We start from the raw sequence: 20,297 nt of genomic DNA, 5'->3' as shown, positions 1-20,297 counted from the left end.
AAAGTTATGGTTACAAACATCACACAGAACATTGGGTGTATTAATGCATGCATCAAAACAGGCTGCCTTCAATTTTGCTTACAATATGCAAAACACATTGAGTAACTTAACTACAAAGTCACATTTAAAAAATACCTAAAAAACTATTCATTTTTAGGCTTTATTTCAAGGAAGAAAGTAAGCAAAAGTAATAAATCAACTGTATTCTGATTCTTTTGGTTGGTGTCAGATTGGGTTTTGGTTGGTTGTGAGTTTTTTGGTTTGGGCTGAGTTCTTTGCTTTCTGATGTTGTTTTGGGTTTGTTTGTTGAGTTCTTTTACAATTTTTATATGATGCAGTCTTCAGTTTCAAGAAGAACTTGCAATGTAATGGAGCAAGTTACTGCTAGAAGCAACGACTTTTAAGAAAAGAATTTCAGTTCTGTTCAGGCCTACAACATTTCCAAACAGAAAAAGAAAACCGTGTGCATGAACATGGTTCCAGCACTTACCTGCTGGAACTTCTTCTGCCTTGATCTTTTTCAACTTTTTGGCTCTTTTTTTACCATCTGGAAGGGACTCTGCACAGGAGTCTGTCTGATCATTTTCTGGATCTTGGCCTTCTCCCTCTTCCACATCGTCAGAAACAGTTTCTTCCTCAATAGGACTCATGCTTCTCTTTCCCACTGTACTGGTACCAGTAAAACTGGAACACAGAAGAAGGACGAGTGTGAAAAAGTCAAGAGTAACTATTACATAGGTACACATTGTACATCTATTAAACGCTTATGAAGGTAGAAGAAGAAACTGTTCTAAGTGGTGTACCATGAAATTACATTATCTGAAAGATTTGGCTTAACTGTAAAATTCCATAAATTTGCTATCTAATCCAATCTTATGTAGATCAAGGTATTCATTCTTCGTACTACTGATGTCTCAGACCTAGCTGCTATTCTGATGAGATCACTCATCTGAATTGTAATTAAATCAGTTCTCTGTCCCTGCACGGTTTTACATTTTATTCTCATAGTTATGCAAGCTCTTTAAAGCACTGTCAATAGACACCAAATCATGCACAACTGAAGCCTCAAAACCACATCTTGAAATTGAAGGAGACTGCATGCCAACTTCACCTCTCTCCTGGAACTACAAGTAGTTTTAAAAGCATTTATATATAAAGGTAGAGAAAACCATCAAGCTCCATATATAAACTTTAAATCTCGCTTTCAAGTGCAGAGTCCTATTTTTCATGGGGCCAGTAAAATAAAGAGCACAAAAAATTGCACACTCATTTCATTAGCAGCATTTGAATGAAGTCTGACTAACACAGTATAAAGATGAACTCAGAGCTCCACTCCATTCAACACACATTGAAATAACCTTGTGTAGGCTTTTGTTCCACTGAAATGCTATTGTTAAATTTCCTTAAAAGACAAATGACAATATTAAAATCAAATTAGCATGAGTATAAAACAGAATGAGGTAGCAAAGGGGCTAATTAAAAAACAGTTCCCATTATGAACTTCTAGATATGTAAACACCAGCTACTTAAATGTCTAATATAATGCTTTTAGAACAACCAATTTTAAAAAGGGTAGTTTTAGATTTATGAACTCTTATTTTTTAATTAGAACTATACAACATGGCTGTATGCATCTAAGCCGTGTTCTATTCTGTGAGTTAAATAAATATTAATACTAAGTTATAAAACAAAGCTTTACAAGGTTTTTTTTTTTTCTTTTTAATCAATATCAGTGAATTACAGTGTTTCAATAAGGTTTCAGCTAAAGGAAGAACTGTTAAATTTTGCAGTATAGTTTTGGCTTTGAAATGGAATTTTTTCAGCTGAACATTTTGCAACTTAAAACACAGTCTGTCTGGGATGTCCAAAGGCAATAAACAAAGATGAAACATATGATTACATCTCATGCTCTTACATCCACTTTAGGAACACAAACACCATTTACTTTGATGAATAGCTGGTTTTTCCTCCAAACATTCACACACAGAAGGCCTTCTTGCATGATTTCTTACAATCATCATTTTGAGTCATACCACAACCACCACCAATAAAAAGCTGGATAGAACTGTTAATCCTATGTACACACTTCAAGATTGCAAAACATGCAAAAACTAGGGTTGGAAAGAAAAAAAGTCTAGGGAAGAAGGAGCATTTAGGAAATGAAAAACTAGTATATTTTTTAAATACAGTTTAGAAAAGTTTTTAAGAACTCTACTTTGGGGAAAGCCATTCTGAAAAATACATTAAGAAGAAAAAACTCAGGAACCATAAATTATGATCCCAGGATTTCTTCAGCACTTGGCTCTCAGAAGGGAACTTGCACTCACTGTAGGACGAAGATCCCTTCTTGAATGGTCTTGTGGCTGAATTTAATTTTTTCCAACTTAAGACTCCTGTGAAGTTATTGCAAATAAAGAGAAACAAGTTCTTGACCTTCAGTGCACATTTAGCTGGGTACCAAAGAACAACATAAAAATTAATTTTAGGCCTTATGGGCCTCCTGCAGATACCTTACGGGGGAAAAAAAAAGCCCACCACCAAAAAGTGGCAGCACAAAATACAGAATAAACATATTTTATAATGAAGAACCATTGTCTTCCTTTCTCCCAAATAATTTTATTTTCTATTCATTCATTGATTGCATGGCTTCTAGAGGGGAAAGGGTTAATTTTTTAACATCTTGTCCTTCTTTAACCTTAAATAAGATTAAAGATTACAGCAACATTATCTATGCACTTCGTAGTAAATGAGTATGGTTGCATATATGAGTTAGAGCACTACTCAAAGTTCAGTTTTCTAATTATAACTGTTATTTTGGATGTGTCCACATATCTGCCTTAACTTCCTCATTCAGCTGAGAAACAACAGAACAAAGTTAAAGATACAAACACAGTAACAGCTTTCGGTCATTGCCCAACGCAGACAGACTTCTTTTATGATCCTTATGACCATTTAGAGACTCACATTTACACCATCCTCTAACCACGTAACACTTTGGTTTCAAAACACACTGTACAACAGCTATCCAGGCAATAACTCTATTTATTTTCTAGAGAATATATTTCAAGACGTACTAAATAGCAGCAATCCAATTAGTACTGTGGTAATTAAATTAAAAGAATCAGCAAGTGGAGGGGAACAAAAGGTAGGAAAACAATTATGATAATGTAGCATTTAACATTTTCTGTTTTGGAAAAGCATGTCTGAGTTTTCAAATAAACACTTCATCACAACAAGGTATTTGTAACTGGCCTGGATAAATGAGGACCTACAATTTCAAATGATTTCATTTACACAAAACTTAAGTTCTCTTGACACTTGAAACAACACTGAGGGGTGGGAGTAGATACTGATCCATCATAAAAATCAGTCATTTCAGCTGAAGAGCAGATGAATTCACCTAAAATAACACTACAATGCAGGAACTCTATAATAATTTACTTGCAATATTTGTTATCTATACCCCTAATACCTCAGCTTCTGCAATTCCTTTTCTTTAGTGGGTAATAAACCACTATAAAGAATCTTTTCTGTACTAAACCAAAAGAATCATTATCAATAAACCAAGCAGAAACACTTGCATATTTCAAAAATTACATAATCTTTGGCAAAATGAAGACATTCAAGGAAGTGGTGCTACAAACAGCACCCTGACTTGACAGAAGATGCAGCATTCATAGTTTTAGGCAGAATATTGTATCCCCTTGTACTTCAGACAAGTCTTTTGGCATTGCCCTTACCCCATTTTACTATTTCCAGGTGATAATCAGGAGAATAAGTACAAAGAGATCAGGGAACCTAATTTTCCATAGAGCATACCCTATTTGACTTTTCCTACTATGTTTGAACACTATTTTGCTAGGGAAAAGCTCTTAAAGCCATGCATTTAACAGTCATGGCAGAGCTGGCAGGCAGTCATTTGCTAAGCACAACATAGCCAGTTCCATCTGTTTCCTATGTGTGTTCTGAATAGCAACAGAGTTGGACAAGGGGATCTTATTTACTACTTGAAGTTTTGTCAAATGAAGCAGTTTTTCCCCTACTTCTCCATCTTGCATTAATAATTAGGCAGATTTCCACTGAAATGAATTTTTATATTTAATGGTAATATTAAGTTATATGCAAGGGACAGATATTAATTGTAAATAATTTTACCTTGTGACTGCTATTAATACTATTAAACTTCATTTTCTGAAGAGAAGTTCCTCTACAATACAGGACTAGTTTTATCAACAAGGCAAGAATTACAGAACCTTTGTTACATATTTATCAATCTGTCAAATTACGACAAAAGTTCCCTACAAGAAATACTCAACAACTTCCTTACTGAATGAAAAAGTAGCCAGGACACATTGTCATCATGGAGACAAACAGCTATCCTGCAGCTGTGCTCCTTGGCAGAAAATGCAGCAAGCTTATTAAATAATAAATAAATAAAGGATGTAGTAACATGAAGCTATTGTAAGGGATCAGCTGCTGGATACATCACAGTGCTGAGTGCTCAGCTAGATATGACTTCAACTAACATGGACAAATATACATGCAAACATACATATTTGTCCCGTTTGTTTTTATAAATACTGCTACTATCTTTTATATCAAAATTATTGTACATAATAGATAAAATAGAAATAATTTATATACCTTTTGATATAAATATTTTTATATACTTTTGTCTGGAAAATAAAGAGTTCATCTTGAGTGAAATAAAAGACCACGGTTTGCAGTTCCACGTTCTATCTAAACAGATTACACTTCAGAGAAAGCATTTACAAAATATAACTTGACAAAATAATTAAATATAACTAGTAACAAATAAAAATAAATTAAGAAAAGCATGTCAAAAGACCTGCATGAGAGGGAATGTGGGACAGAACCCAATCACTTTATTCATGGAATAATAAGAGAACAAAAAATTATGTAACATCAATTACAAGAGATCTGTCAACAAAATAAAGGCTGCTTTCCAAGGCTATCAAGATGTTGATCACATGAAAATAAAAAGCTACTTCTTGTAGAATTTTACAACACTAGATGAAAAACGGTATTTAAAACTGTCAAGGAGAGTAAGTGCTTAACTCACTGGGGTATGTCAAATTTTTAGGGAAAGAATTTACCAAAAATTTTGTTCAGCAATTTTCCAAGTGACACATTTGTGGTGGATCTTAAATTTCTTTGCAAGACAACAGCAAATCAGCTTTCTGCACTTCCAGTTCTTCATGAGCCGCCATCGGTACCATCTGCCTGGAACCTGTGAGGTACCCAAACTCCAACATTCATTGAGAGGAGACATTTCCTCTGGCGGAAACAAAACTAGAACTTAGTGTTTCTTTGCAGCAAACTCAAAGTGTAGTAAGTATTTCCAGACTATTTAATAGTCTACCACCTTAGTTATAGAGCTAAGCCTTAGCCATGTGTAGGCTGGTGCCAGGAGAATCCTTAAAGCTCCTCATCTCCTCACAGCACAGACTCCCCAGGATTCCTGAGTACAACAGTTCCATTAAACTGCATTTGATACGGATTGTATCATCAGCTTCCTCCATATGTTGTTTTGAATCAAAGATGTCTATAACATATTTAGAATTCCCACCATGACAAAAGCCATAAACATCTGACAGCTTGCCAAAATACACACCTGCAAAATCATAAGGTCATAAGAAGAACAGAACAAGTTTAGCAAATTTGTTACACGACAGACTAACATTTACAGGAAGATATAATGAGAACTAGAACTTAATGTAGCATTTACAAGAAAGATAAAGCAGAAATACCTTAGCACTGGTTTTATGACCACCACATTTGGTTTGTGTAACCACGGGGCAGGGAGGAGAAGGAGGCAAAACCCCCCAAAAACAAACCAAAACATCTGCTTAGAGAAATGTAACTTACACACTCCACTCAAACTTATTTTCATGTAGAATTCATAGAATTGGGGGGACTGCAGGAGAAGGGAGGGGGAAGTAACTTGATAGGTTATTTATACAATTATATTAACACTAAAAATCTCTTCACATGCTCAGCTACAGAGATGACTGAGAAAGAAGCTGCCTGTTACCATCATATCCAAAACCTGTCATTAATATGAGCGGATAAATATGGAACAAGAAATACACACACAACACAGGGAACATACTGTACCAGTACCAAAAGCAGCATGTCCTGACTTAATTTTGTCCTGAAATAATGAACTAAAACCCTTTTCAAGTTTTATACTGTAAGCTTAAAGCCATGCAAGTATCATCATTTTGAAGCATAAGGACAACTTCATCAGAAGTGTTCTAAAAGAAAATTTATACCATTCTTTGTGGCATTATTATCACCATGGAAAGTCAGCCCAAAACCAACATGGTCTTTAAAAGAATATATAATGACAACTAAGTGTCCACATGACACAAGCCATTCACAAGTATCATATGACTAAAGAAAATAATTTTGAAATTTTGGTTACAAGAAATAATGCTGCTACATCGAGCTCGGAAGCTGTGATGTGACCCACCCTCAAGATCCCAGCATTTACAAGTCTGTCTGATCACATTTGTGATGAAATTCCCTCTGTTCCTTTACCTATTGACTTGTGACAGCTGATGCACCACTGCTAATTTATATGCAAAGAAATACAGAAATACATACAGAAAAAATGTCCTGTACTGGTTAAGAACTACCTGAAAATTGCAAGATTTTGGATAGAAATGCAGTAAGAACACAAGCTGGCAGCGCAGGCATCTCACCTGTTAACACAGTAGTATCGACTCTGGGAAACGTAAGGTGTGCACTGGGTTTTTAACCTCTTCCTCTCCATCTCCTTCCAACTATCTTCTGTACATTTTCTCTTGGCCTGTTTGTCTTCATGTTTTTTCTCCACATATTCTGCATATGTCTGGATCCTATAACTTTCAGCATACCGGCTGGTGTTTACAGCTATGGAGGAGGAGAATGATATTATATACAAAACACTTAAATGACAGCATGCCCTCTACTGAAATAGCTTATTTTGAAAAGCAGAAGGCTGCAAGCTATTTGTTCTGTTCATAAAACAATTTCTAGTTCCATTGTTAGCAATTAAAAAACCAAAACAAAAACCCAAAATGCCATATTCTCTAGAAGTCACAATGTCTGAACTAGATGCTCAAAGCTCTTCTCAAAGTCAGACTTTATGCAAAAAAGAGTTAAATCTACTTAAGACATTTCTTTTAAATTAGAAACGATCAATTCTTCAGTTGTAACCCTCTTCCAGATTGCTTGTTGGCAAGAAAAGATTTCCTGGATTTTTTCCCTTTTAGTCTCATTACTTAACCCAGCAGGTTTATTTTGCAAGTCTGCCAGGAAAAGACGACATTTGCAAAGCCTTTGCCAAAACTCTGTTTGATTGCTGTGAAACATAAGCTTATTTGAGCTGCATTTTTGGTTGCACAAGATATCCATGGAAGAAGCACTTATCTAACAGCCAGCTGTTCCATCCTTGTATCTTTCTAATGTCTGATCTCCTCCCTTTAACCAAAAAACACTTCAAGTTCAAGGTAGAAAGTTTTCTGTCAATGCAAAATTAGAAGCACTTTAAAACTAAAGAAAAAAACTTCCACTGCCTCCACTCAGTAACAATTTAACAACATTCCTTCAAGTCCCAGCATCTTCACAGCTCACAGCCTTTAATCTGCGAGCCAAGCTCTGGCCTGACGCCATCCCTGTAACACATGAATCAGCAAATTAAACTTGACTGTCAACTGGTGTCTTCTGCTGCTTTCAGCCTAGCTCTCTGAAAGAAAGTATTGTAAACCAACCAGTAAACCAGTTTAAATGTAAACAAAACAAAACAACCCTGCTCCCAACCTCAGATTGTTTTTCTGCACATTTTAAAATACTGTAATTAAAGTGGAGACAAAAATCCTGATTTTATTATGTACTTTCAATTTTTTAGAGCCATTTCAGATGCATACCCCACTTTGGGATTCTAGCTGAGCTGTTTTAAATGCAGGTATTCTGTGCTACCTCTGGTGCAATCACTAGAGATATCAGAAAAGGTGAGGAAGATGGGTGGATGTCTTTTTTTCTCCTCTTTCAGGATGGATCATCCAGTCTGTGTATTTGCTGTGTAATGGTGAAATGAGGTATCTATAATACCTGCCATGCCATATAGATGCTGCTGTTGCAACATATATAAGACCAGGCAAGAGTGTTGACAATTTAATTTTAATCCCAAATACAGATAGCAGTAGTTATGATTAACAGTCCCATGAGATAGTTGCACTAACCAACAAGTGTCAGACATACCTCCTTTCATCCCCCTTATATTTGTTTTGAACTGGGAAGTTACTGGATCTGTTTGTAAGAATTTGGACAATATTTATTGCCCATGAAGTATGGGGCAGGCATCATGAATGAATTAATAAGGCTCACTGGAGTTTACTGCATGCCAGCCAGCATTTCTTTGGGTAAAATTTGTTTAGTTAAACGCAAGCATGTTTTTACTCACTAAAATCAAGCACAAAGTCACCATGGATCATCTGATACATACTCATTTGTTAAAACACAATAACATTATTTGTTTTGCTACAAGATATGAGCCAAGGTTATGGGTCTGCCATTTAATTCCCTGATAAACTCAGCCCTTTCTTAAGGAAGAAAAACAAATCATTTGAGGCCTAAATATAATTCTAAAATAAATCTGTGCAAGAGTCAGTATTTTTGTACAAAGTCAACTGTACTTTCTTGAAATAAGGCATCTATTTTACAGTAATCCATTCATATGGCACATACACAAATATCTGTATATACATATATAACATATATATTTAATATAAAATTGTACATGCTGAATATTTTGCTTCATCATTGAAAAACTGAAATGAAGCCATATGGAGAAATCTAAGGAGCCACAGAGATAAAACAATCTTGCATGGTCTTGAATTGAAGAGCAGCTCCTTGTAGGAGTTTAATACATTTTCTTTGATGCTTTTTTGATGGATGCTGTCCATATTGCCAAACAAAGTAAATACAGTTAGGTCATTCTGCACTCCCAACAGAAGAAATGCACTGCTAGAATGCTCCATGAATTCTAAAAAACTAAAGAGAACTCAGGAGGGCTCTTTAAATTGTAAGAGATAAGACAAATCTTTCTGTGAGAAGCCTGACCTAGTAACCTACACCATGTGGCTGCATTTCACATTAATTGCAGCCCTAAAGTTTCTGTCTCATAGCAGAATAACAGTAATTGCAAATTATTTAGGGAAAGCATTTCTAGACGATGGCACCTTCCCTCACTATTAGGCAAGACATCAAACAGGCTGACTGTCATTGAGTGGTCCAAGAGGAATGTGTACAAACATAACCTTTTGTCAAGTCCTTGCTTTTATGCAGAGCAACATCCTGACAGATGGCCACTGACAATATTAAGCCTCTTAATAAAAAGACAAATATGTTGGTGAACTGTGCAGGTAGAAGAAAAGCCACAATATATAAATACAATGAGCACACAGAGCTATACAGATTAAGGCTGCAATACTAAACACTTAAGCTTATGAAATACTTTAGTAAAATTTCACCTGTGAAGCCTTTAAGTGACCTCTGTATTGATGCTGCATTAACCTTATCTGATCATGTTCTACTTAAAACATGGGACCACTGCCTCAGCCAGAGCAACAGTGTGCATTAGTGAGTAGCTAAGGCAGTATTTTGTTTTACTCTCAATACTTACCATATGGTTCCATAGCCTTATTTATTGACTACTAGGGCTATTCATGCCACATGTAACAATCCAGAAGTTTGCCACGATGACAAAAGTGCACATGCATAGTCCAGTATTTCAAAGTAAAACTCAGGAGTGGAAGCAGCAGTGCTGTGTGCCTATTTTATCAACAGAAAGCAGAAGACTCAACATCCCAAATTAGAGGGCATCTTTTAAATTAACCTAAATGGAATTGTCCCCTACAGAATATTCAGGGTTGAGTTCTTTCACAGCAAATGTACAAATATATTCTCAGAGAAGCCATAAATCCTAAAGAAACATGTACATGATCACATAACCATGGACATGATCAAGGTGTAAGCAGAATTCAACAACATGTTGTTAAATATTAGCGAAATTGTCAATGTAGCATTAATGGCCCCTTTTGTTAACCTATATACAGTTTCCAGTCTTTCAAGCATACCAGGACAATTTCTGCTGCAGAGCATTAAGATGTTAACACACATGGCTAATTAGCTGGACTAGAGTCTCTTAAGTATATTTGATAACAGCAACTATCTGCAGGCTGTACCCAAACTGATAACACCAATTTGTACATGGTGCTGCCCATCCCTTTGTTTTCCTCTCCTGTATCAGCTTAAGATAGAAGGTGCCTATACAGATTCTAAATAAAAGAGCATTGCACAAAGACTGTCCTCTCTCTTGGTATCTGAATGCAGAGCAAGGGGCAGTATCAATGCAGGGACAAAGCAGATCTTCACTTTGCAAAGGAGGATGGCAAGTTAGAGAGCAAACCAAAATGAGGCTTTGATCCTCCATGTTGGAGAGCAGGGGAAAATGGACAGGTGATCTGAAAGAAAATGGTTTTACAGAAGGAAGATAAAGTGCTAAGTACAAAGCATACCAAACAAAGAGGAAGGATCCTTACGCAAAGCTTAAACTCAAAATATATTCCTTAACAAAGAACAGAGAGGACAGCACAAGTTCACTGAGACATTTCATGCTGTGCACATGTATGTAGACTGTTATAAAGCACTTTAAATCCCTTACAGATTAAGTTATTTAGTTACTGAAAGAATTCAAGCTATCCCTTCTTTTTAGACCAGCAACTTGAACAGTCAAAGCTGGATGACAGCATTCAAGGAAATCATAAAAAACAAGGGCTTAACATTGATCCAAAGCATTAACTGAGGACTCACAAATTAACTGCACAGAACAGCTGAGGGGCTGAAGTGGTTGAAACAAATACTTCAGATTATACCAATTTATTTATTAAAATAAAATACTGAGTTTACTTGACAGTTAAGACAAGCTTAAGTCTCTCCCATTTTCCCCACCATTTCCAGACTACCTGGATTAAGTCTAGACCCTTGTAAGTCACAGAATCATTGAAACAGTACTTATTCCATACTAACCTCTCCAAATGAAAAGCCAGTTTTATAAATACACAAAAGCTGAACAGCATCCAAAGGCAAACTTATTTAGCAAGACAAAAATCTTAAGAGTCAGAAGTTGTATGCCAAAAGTTCTGAAGTTTCTTGTGTTCATCAGCTCTAACAGTGCAGAGATTTATCTTCTGCCACACACTTAACAAATGCGTGCTTCATGTTTGACAGACATGCTGATGCCATTTGCAGTGTAACTTGGCAACAGAAAGTTTTGTCTCCCAGATGTCCAACTAAAGGAGTATCAACCATTTAACAAATTCTTATTAATTACCTAGTTTGATCAGCAAATCCCAACAGAACATAGACTGTGTTTATTGTCCATTATAGTTTTCAGGTGCTTATAGCCTGGAAATCAGTTTACAGCACAGCATATAGCAAAAAGTTAAGACAAATCAGAGCCATCTAAACCACCACTTTCATGATCCTGTTACTGTCTTCAAGATGACATTGTGGCAGCCCAACAGTAAGAGTGACACAGAGCCCACTGGAAGCCAAGAACCTTCCCCTGGCAAGGGTCAGGCCCAGCTTGCACAGACACAGGCATGGCAGGGTGACTGCTCCCTAGCATCTGTCCTGCTGCAGCTTCCACTTCAAGCTATAGGGAGTGTGTAAATATGATTTTATACAAGAACAAGCCTTTTTTACTCATAACAAATCTGACAGACTGCCAGCATGAGAGTCACATGAATAACCAAATAAAGTGAAGACTCTTGGACATTATCATAAGCAACAAAATGAGACGTTTAGGGCATCTGACTCTTGTTTCCCAAAATTTCTTGTTTGTGTGTTTTAAAGCATGCCATATTCAGCTGGAAAGTTAGAAGCAGCTCCAAAATTGCCTATAAAAATACTGCCCTTTTCCCTACTTACTTTTTCAGAGGAAATAAAGTGGAAGAGAAAACAAGTCTTTTTATTTTATGCAAAGATTTATGGGTCCTTCAGGGTAACACTATAACAATTAAAACACTGGAATGCACATTCTCCCTGGCAACATAAACACTACTGATTACCATGTGAAATGCGAAGAGCTGCTTATTAGCTAAATTCAGCTAATCAAATGTATACTTTATAAACAGAAAATCTTACAGGCCAATATTTTATCAATCAGTTTTGGACTAGGTTTTAATGGTTACCTTCCATGATATTACCTAACTCAAGCACATTGTCTTAGAGAGCACTGGGGGATGAAGAGATATATTTTATTCCCTACATATTCAAAATGGATTTTTGAATCTGTGAGAAATCCGACATATTCCCAGGATGCTGATGAACAAGTTTTTAGCCCATTTAAAATACTGAAGCCAGGAGAGCTAGAAACAACCAAAACAGCACAGCATAGCAGCAACAGCTTATGCAAAGTGCCACATTTTGAGAGGTCTGCCATTTGTAAAGGTTACGCATGATAACTAATTATTTGAGATATGAAAGACAACTATCACCATTTCAATACTACCCATAGATACAGTTACAGAAAACTAGTCATTCAGACAAATCATATTTCAGGTTCTCTTGTAACACCTATGAAGCTGAACAAATTTAAAAGGCATTGGAACAAAATTGTTAAGAAATCAGGCAGATCCATCGACTGGTTATGTGGAGCATGCCCATCAAGGGACGATGGCAGATCAGTCTTTAAGTGATCTGCTGTTCAAGTCTCTAATTTCATCCTAGTTCAACCAAATATTCAGTATTTGAACCACTGCTGCCACAGAAAAATAAAGACACCTCCCAGATGTGAACAGGGTTTCAGAATCTGACAGATCCAAATCAGTTAACACTACATACAGATAATCATAACATCAGTCCCATTTTCATTGCTTATTCACACACAATTTCCTTATTAAAAAGATGCAAAGCAAGTCTGGATATTTTTACAGGACTCAGACTCCTCTGTAATGGAAATCTGAACACTTTAGGGGAAACTTCCATACACTTTTCACGTCCTCAATCCGTTTATGTCCCATAAATGTTCTTGTTGCACTTGTGTTTTCTTAATTAAACGTTTTAATAGCAGCTCAATGTCAGAAACCTCTATAACAGGTAAGCATAGAAGTATACCTGCAGCAACATCTTGCCCTATATTCCTATTGTTTCACAGTCCTCCAAATGGACTTTATAAAAAGTCCAGAAGATGCAGACATTTATAGGAACAGGTTAAAAACCAGGCCACATTATAGTTTTTCCTAGGTTCTTCACTTAAGTGTAACTCACTAAATCACAAGTACAAACAGTGACTTTTATTACCAAAACAATTCATTAAAGAATTTAAGAGCAGGGACTAGAATACCAGAATTGATTTTAAAATGCATTTATTACAGAAAAAAAAACAAAACCCATATCAACGAAATACCAAGAATTTTAAGCAATTTTACAGTAAAAATCATATAATTTTTGGTAATTGAGGTTGCTTTAATTTATCCGCTTGGTTGGCTTACTGCTTTCAGTATATGAATTTCTACTAACCTGATTTCATAAAAATCTATGAAAGACTATAATCACCTGAGCTTTCAAACAAATAACATTTCCCAGCACAGAAAAAGCCTCTCTGCTTGTCAAAGCACAAAAAAAGACAGAGCAGTGCCAGAAAGATTCAGCTTCAATATTCTGCAGACATTCAGTTCTTTCCAAAATATGTAGTTGCTATAACAAAAGCAGAACAAAAAAAACCAAAAACCCAACCTAACAACAACAATGAAAAGTAGTGGTGATAGTGGATATGCCAAACATTTAGACAATGGATAAGTACCTGAGGTAACAGCAGTGGGGAATTTACGGTATCAGTATCTAAGAAGGCTTTAATTGACATAATTCTTTATCTGGAACTTCTCATTAGAAGTTATTTCATTCTCATATCTATATATGGATGAGGAAACAATGGCTGTGGCTGCTATGGAGCAATTGCTGTAAGGAGGCTGCTGGTGAGCCCTCAAAATCCTCTGCAGAGCTATGGATGTATGAAGAAGTATGATAAACACTCCCATGACGTTCATAAGGAACTACAGAGATGCACTGACTGTATATCCAGACCCTTAAAGCTTCTTTATTTGAGCTTAGTAAGGATAGATGATGGTAAACTGAGTGGGGGTTTTTAATCTGTTTTATTTCTTTTTTTAATCGTGGGAATTCTGTCTGAATAGCTCTTAAGTGCAACAGAATTTAAGCCAGTTAACCAGAAGTGCTACATATACTGCTGCTCTCACTGGCCCCACAGCATCTGATGCAAGCATTTCAGTAAATGGGGGTGACACTACCAGAACATATCCCAAATGATCATCTATAATGGCCTGCTTCCAGCCATTGTTCCCTGAAGTAAGGTTATTGGTCAGAACTCAGATAAATGCCCAAAAGAACTAGAGAAACCACTAAGACCTTGTGGATTCAACTACAGTCAATCAAAAATCTTTAAAAAACTCCACCCCAAAGCCACCCCCAAAACAACATAAAAATCTCCAAACCACAAACCAACCCAACACACCAAGAAGACAGTTTTCCCACATAACTAACAGCAATATTTGCAAATGTTCAAATAAAAATTTAAAAACTTAGGTCTGGAGAGACTGCACATTGTTCATACACAGACTGCAGACACATTAGCAGTCCAGGCTCTTTGGACACTCTTATTTTGCATGTGTTCTACAATGCTCCAAAAGGCTTCTCACTGCATTTCTTCCTTGTAAATGTAAACCAAACTAAATGTGTACCAGTCCAAAGGGTACTTGGAGGTGAAGACCACAAAAGTCTTCGGTAGTTATACTCTGTGCAAAGTAACAGTAAATAGCCTCAACAAATACTGCACCAAGTGAAGAAACCAGCACTATTCTACCTACAGGTTTAGGTACTTGGAAGATCATGGAATGAAACACAAAACTCTAGAGCAAGTCCAGTTTGGGCTTATCTTTGCTGCCACACATGTGCTGCTGCTGTGGAAGTCCAGTTCCTCCAAGCAAGTCAGTGGTTTTGCCTTAGAATCACAGGCCCTGCTGGCTCAGAGCATTTTGCAGGAGCCAGTTAAAGTATTAAGGCTGAAGTAAATCCAACACTCACCTATTTGTACTTGCTCTGGCTGGCTCAATGAGACAAATGCTGATGTATCATCAATCCACGAAACCTGAATGTTACCTAGAAAAGCAAAAGAAATTTTTATGACTATTTTTATTTTAGACTCAGTCACAGATTTTTATCTGATATGCCATGACATAAAAAAGCCAACAAAGAGTAACTGGACTTGAGAAGGCTTTTGTCCACTCTACAGATGTGTAGTTCATACCCAGTTGCACGAGAGCCTGGAACTGTTCAGAAAGTCAGGGCAGCATGAGCATCCTGTATACCTCCAGACCCTCACAAGCTCACTTCATGGCTTCTATATGAGTCTACAAAATAAATTGAAGTGATTTTCTGGGAATTTCAGCCCTTCACTCAAATAAATAACAGCTCTTTGAGTGATGATAAATTCCAGTTGAAAGGGGTAGGTAGAGGATTGATCACACCAATGGAGAACTCCACGGTTGGGACACCAAATATTCAAACTCTGGTTTGTTTGAATCCCACTACACATCATTTCCTGGATGTGAACTAAAAACTTAATTTGAGTCAATATGAGCACAAATGCACAAAATCACGGACCTCATTTGGAAGCTGTTACAATGGAACAGTGACTGGAAATAAGTCCCTCTATTCATCAAGCAGTTAGAGCATTTTCTATGTGAATGGCTTAAAATGTCACATTAGCACTAAAAGAGCTCATAATCAAGCAAAAGCAGAGGAAAGGATCCCCATTCCAGACACAAGGTCTTATTATAGTCTGAAATCCATTTATATCTCCTGTGCTTACATCTCCTGTCCTTATCAAAGTGCTTTACTGTTAGTACAATTCAGATATTGAAAATTGGTGCAATTTTTTCACTTAGACTAGAAAATCAAGTTATATATAATGTTACACCACTATTTAACCTTCAGACATTACAAGGTTAAAAACAATGATGCAAAATGGCTTAAAATACATTTATTCTCAGTTGTTTAATCTATTGAAATCTAATTTAGTCTACAGGTTACAAGGTTATAGAAGTCTCTTCTGAAATCCAGCCAGATTATAAACAGATTTTCTAATTACAAAAAAAAAAAAAAAAGCCTAGATAGATTTCATTCGCATGCTATACATTCGAGTAGCCAGCTATTTAGGAGTTTAAGTTATAATTATTTTGATCACTGCCAAAACCATAATTAATTCAGTATGGTTTCTGACATCTCCCTGTACTGAAGGGCTAAGGCTGCTATTAAGATGAGCCTACACCATGAAGTTAGAATTTCTTTAGACATTTTTTAGGGCACACAAATTCAATTTCTAATAAGTCTGCCTTTGAAGAACACCGAACTTTGCTGCCTATGGGTAAGGCTCTTTGGTGTAGGGAGAACATCCTTTTGGCAGGACACTAATATTTCACAACACAAGGAAGGCCCAAGCTGACTTGTGACTGCAGCTCAGAACTGTAGTGCAATTTGGTAGGACCCCAACATGAAGTTTCATTTAAAGGACAGAAATTACTGTACAAATTCATATTGCTCTAAATGCATTGGTAAGTCTTTGCTCTGAAATTAATTTATGTATGAAGTTCTCCAATTCTGTATTACTAATTACACAATTTTCTAAACAATCATTTCAAACATCTGAGACCATATTCTGTTGTAACCCTGGAACAGATAAATGCTGTCCAGATTGTGTCTCTTTCCTATATATGCAGTTTATTAATTTCAATCTTCCTGAGCACACTGAAAGATAGATCAGAAAGAAAAGTTCTCCTGAATACCTTGCAATAGTGCCCTCAGTATAAAATAAGAAAGAAGATCAGTGACAGGCAAAAAAAAAATCTCCTGAAGGAATTCAGCTACTGTTCAAATGGACTTCAGTGTCCATGTTTTCACTAAGTGCCAAATAAAAATAAATTAATAAAAATCCAACCTATTGGTGGCACATCATTTCAGTATCAGATCCTTATTTATTGTTGCAAAAAGGCTGATGCATTCCATATGACTTCTGACTTTGTATTTTTAGCTAATAAAGGGTTTCAACACCTGCCAACATATCTTGCTTTTATACTCAGATTTATACATTTTAAATACAGAATTAAAAGTCAAACATTAAATAGCAGACACCGAGTTCCAATCTGAAGCAAACCGCAACAAATGCTCTTATGCAACTCCCCATGCTTAAGAAATGTTCTCTTCAGACTGCCACATTTCATCATTATTAAGAAGTAAAAATTAAGAAGTAAGAATTTAAGAGAGATAAGATTAATAAATTAAATCATTCAGCAATACTGCTAAGCACTCAGTAAATATTGTGCATTTCAAAAGTACGGTGAAATGCAAATAAAGATCTGGAAAGCAAATGCAGCTGCAGTACAATATTTAGCAATCACCAGAGCCCTGTGCCAGCTCACTGCAAGGCCAGGGCAGATAAGCCATGGACAGCAATGTAATGGAACACCAGCTCTAGAGCATAAACCAGGAAATTTCTCTCTCTGCACTTCTAGAATACATCAAGTCTTCAATACTTTGAAGAATACCACTGGTGGTGGCACTGGTGGACTATGACATGCAGGTTGCAAGTAAAATGTATTTCTTTTATAAAGAAATTTGAAAATTCTCCATATATTAGCTCAAATATGCATACAAGATTAAATCCACAGAATAAAATCATACTGATGGATTATATCATTGAAACATCTTCCTTTTTATACTCTGTTCTTGTACATTTCCTACATGACTGCTACTGGCAATTAAGCAGTAGTTTTTATAATACTTTGATAGTATGAGTTTTAATCAAAAGCCCAAAGACACTAATTTAAGTAGAACTTAAGGCTGTACACTAAAGCTGTATTCCAGCAAATCATATTTTAATTACTTCCTTTTTCACATCAGCATGACCAAATAAACAATGCAAATTTAAGAATCTAAAGTCTTCTAAGGGACTGAATAGTGCTGCAAGTACTTGTACAGTGAAACTACATTCACCCCTGAGACTATAAAAACATCTTGCATGAACAGGTGTCCACTTGGTATGCAGCAGTCCTGAAGGATTTCAGAATCATGAACATCCCTTCTAGAGTAGCAAATGTAAACCAGTTCCAAGTGTGACACTGCAGCCCTTTCAGCTGTTTCACCATATTTTGTTAGAAGCCCATGGAAGATTATAACTCTCCTTCAATTCATTCTAAAATATTTTTTCTGTAAAATTTGACTAATACTGCTTAATTTCAAGACACTTTGCTTTAACTGATGTAATACCTTAGGATAATTCATGTCTGTTACTGCCTTTTTTTTTTTTTTTTAGGTTTTGGCAAATCACTCAACCTCGCGCTGTACCACTCTGCCCCTATCCTTACAACTGGAAAAGCAGGGGTACTTCTGTATTCCAGAATTTTGAAAGGAATAATCTGCAGTTTGTTTTGAGATACTGTGGCAAAAATACTTTAAAAATATACAGCTTAATTACCGAACCTGGAGTTTGTAAATGGAAATATGAAAACATTCAGCTCTAAAATCTGGAGGAGTGTGGGAACCGGCAAGCGCCAAAGCGAGCCCTCAGCGGTGTGTGAGCGCGCCCCTGGCGTCGGCGGCCGTCGCCACGCACGGGAAGCGGCGGGGCTGAGGGGCAGAACCCGCCGGGACCCGAGTCCAAACCGCGCTCTTGGCCTGGAACAGCTCCGGAGAACCCTGCCAGTGCTACCTTCTCGCGTTCCACCTTTCGCAGTCGGGGCTTTTAAATCCTATCCATTGCACTGGCCCCGGCTGCAGTGAAGACTGAATGCTCACAAAGAACTGAGGGAGCTTGATGCAGCTCCAGAGACCTGCACAGAGAGAGAACCAAGCCACAAGAGATAAGGAGCAGGAGACCACCATCAATTAGTTCAGCTGTCCAGGTACCTACACTTCACACTTCTGCTTAGTAGAGCAACAACAGGACTACTGGTTCTCAGTTATTAACTACCCTTTTTGCTGTTTCTTCTCACTTGGATGGTGTTCACAGTCTAGAAATCAAATTGGTTGTTTTCAAGCTTGCTTGCTTGCCTAGACTCCCATATGCTAGAGTTTGGCTGTACATCAGCTGTAGGATGAACCCTGTTCCTAAAGCCTCGATCTACCTCACACCAATCCCCATTCCCTTTTTCCACCTATATAAACTCTCCTTTCACGAGAGGCTGTAAATAAAGGAATAAAAGATCCACAATATTCAACAAGCACCAGATAAAGATTTCTAAAGAGCAGTTAACAAGAACAGTAATTTTCAACACATCTTTACAAAGTTCACAGGACACCAAATCCAAAAATTACAAAAAGAGATTCATCATTACCTACACTAGGAATAAGTCTGCACCCACAGACTAAAAATAACAAAACAAACCAGAAGTTTAACTTGTTAATGATAATAAAACAAAACAAAACCAAAAAACAGACAGACTGTATCACTCACCAAAGGCACTGAAAAGCTGGTAAAGGTCACTAGTCTTCCACTCTTTGGGAAAAGTAACATGAAGAACATGATCTCGTTTGGGCTGCACTACAAAACAAAAATGCTTTTGTTAAAATAAGAGTCACTGCTAGTATCTTTAGAATATCCTAAAACAGTCATCTAATGTGGTCATATAGCTTTTTTCTTTCCTTTCCTTTTTAAATAACCAAACAGGCCAAGATTTATGACACTGCATCAGGTACAGTGAGAATGTACCTGCACTTAAGGCATGAAAGATATACTAAATCCTACTAGCTCATCTGCTTGAGAAATTGAAACGGCATTTCCTGCAGTGGGAAATGTCCACAAATGTAGTCCTCCTTCTCATCCCTTGCACCAAACCAAGTTCAAGGACAGAAAAAAAAAGAAAAAAAAAAAAATCAACAACCTCTTCATGCTCCACCTTTAAAAAATTCTTAGCAATGGTTCCATTTTTGCCATTTTTCTGTTAATAAAAAACTTCCTGTGAAACAATGTTCAACTCAGTTTTCTTATAATATTAGATACAAGCTAGAATAGACACACTTTTTATTATCACTGAAAACTACACCAAAGAAAAAGACAGCTCATCAAGGCCAACATCTAAAGTGCAGCGAAGTCTTTATTGTATATCAAATGTCATTTGAAGGCTTGTGAATTTGAGAGAGAGAATCCATAT

The 20,297-nt window shown here is 36.6% G+C and overlaps 1 protein-coding gene across 1 annotated transcript in view; it reads right to left on the bottom strand.

Annotated features, from left to right (window-relative positions):
* Positions 1-20,297, bottom strand: part of PARN (poly(A)-specific ribonuclease) — a 46,217-nt gene that overhangs the window by 1,979 nt on the left and 23,941 nt on the right. The window contains exons 20-23 of the mRNA XM_068206761.1: positions 19,601-19,687; positions 15,175-15,249; positions 6,729-6,918; positions 491-684 (exon numbers count right to left, since the gene is read on the bottom strand). Of these exons, the coding sequence (XP_068062862.1) occupies positions 491-684; positions 6,729-6,918; positions 15,175-15,249; positions 19,601-19,687 (546 nt within the window). The remainder of the gene's footprint in view (positions 1-490; positions 685-6,728; positions 6,919-15,174; positions 15,250-19,600; positions 19,688-20,297) is intronic.

This window comes from Anomalospiza imberbis, chromosome 16, assembly GCF_031753505.1.
Source record: "Anomalospiza imberbis isolate Cuckoo-Finch-1a 21T00152 chromosome 16, ASM3175350v1, whole genome shotgun sequence".
NCBI classification, from domain to species: Eukaryota; Metazoa; Chordata; class Aves; order Passeriformes; family Viduidae; genus Anomalospiza; species Anomalospiza imberbis.
Note: the sequence above shows the minus strand (reverse complement) of the source record. Positions and strands in the feature narration are given on the sequence as shown.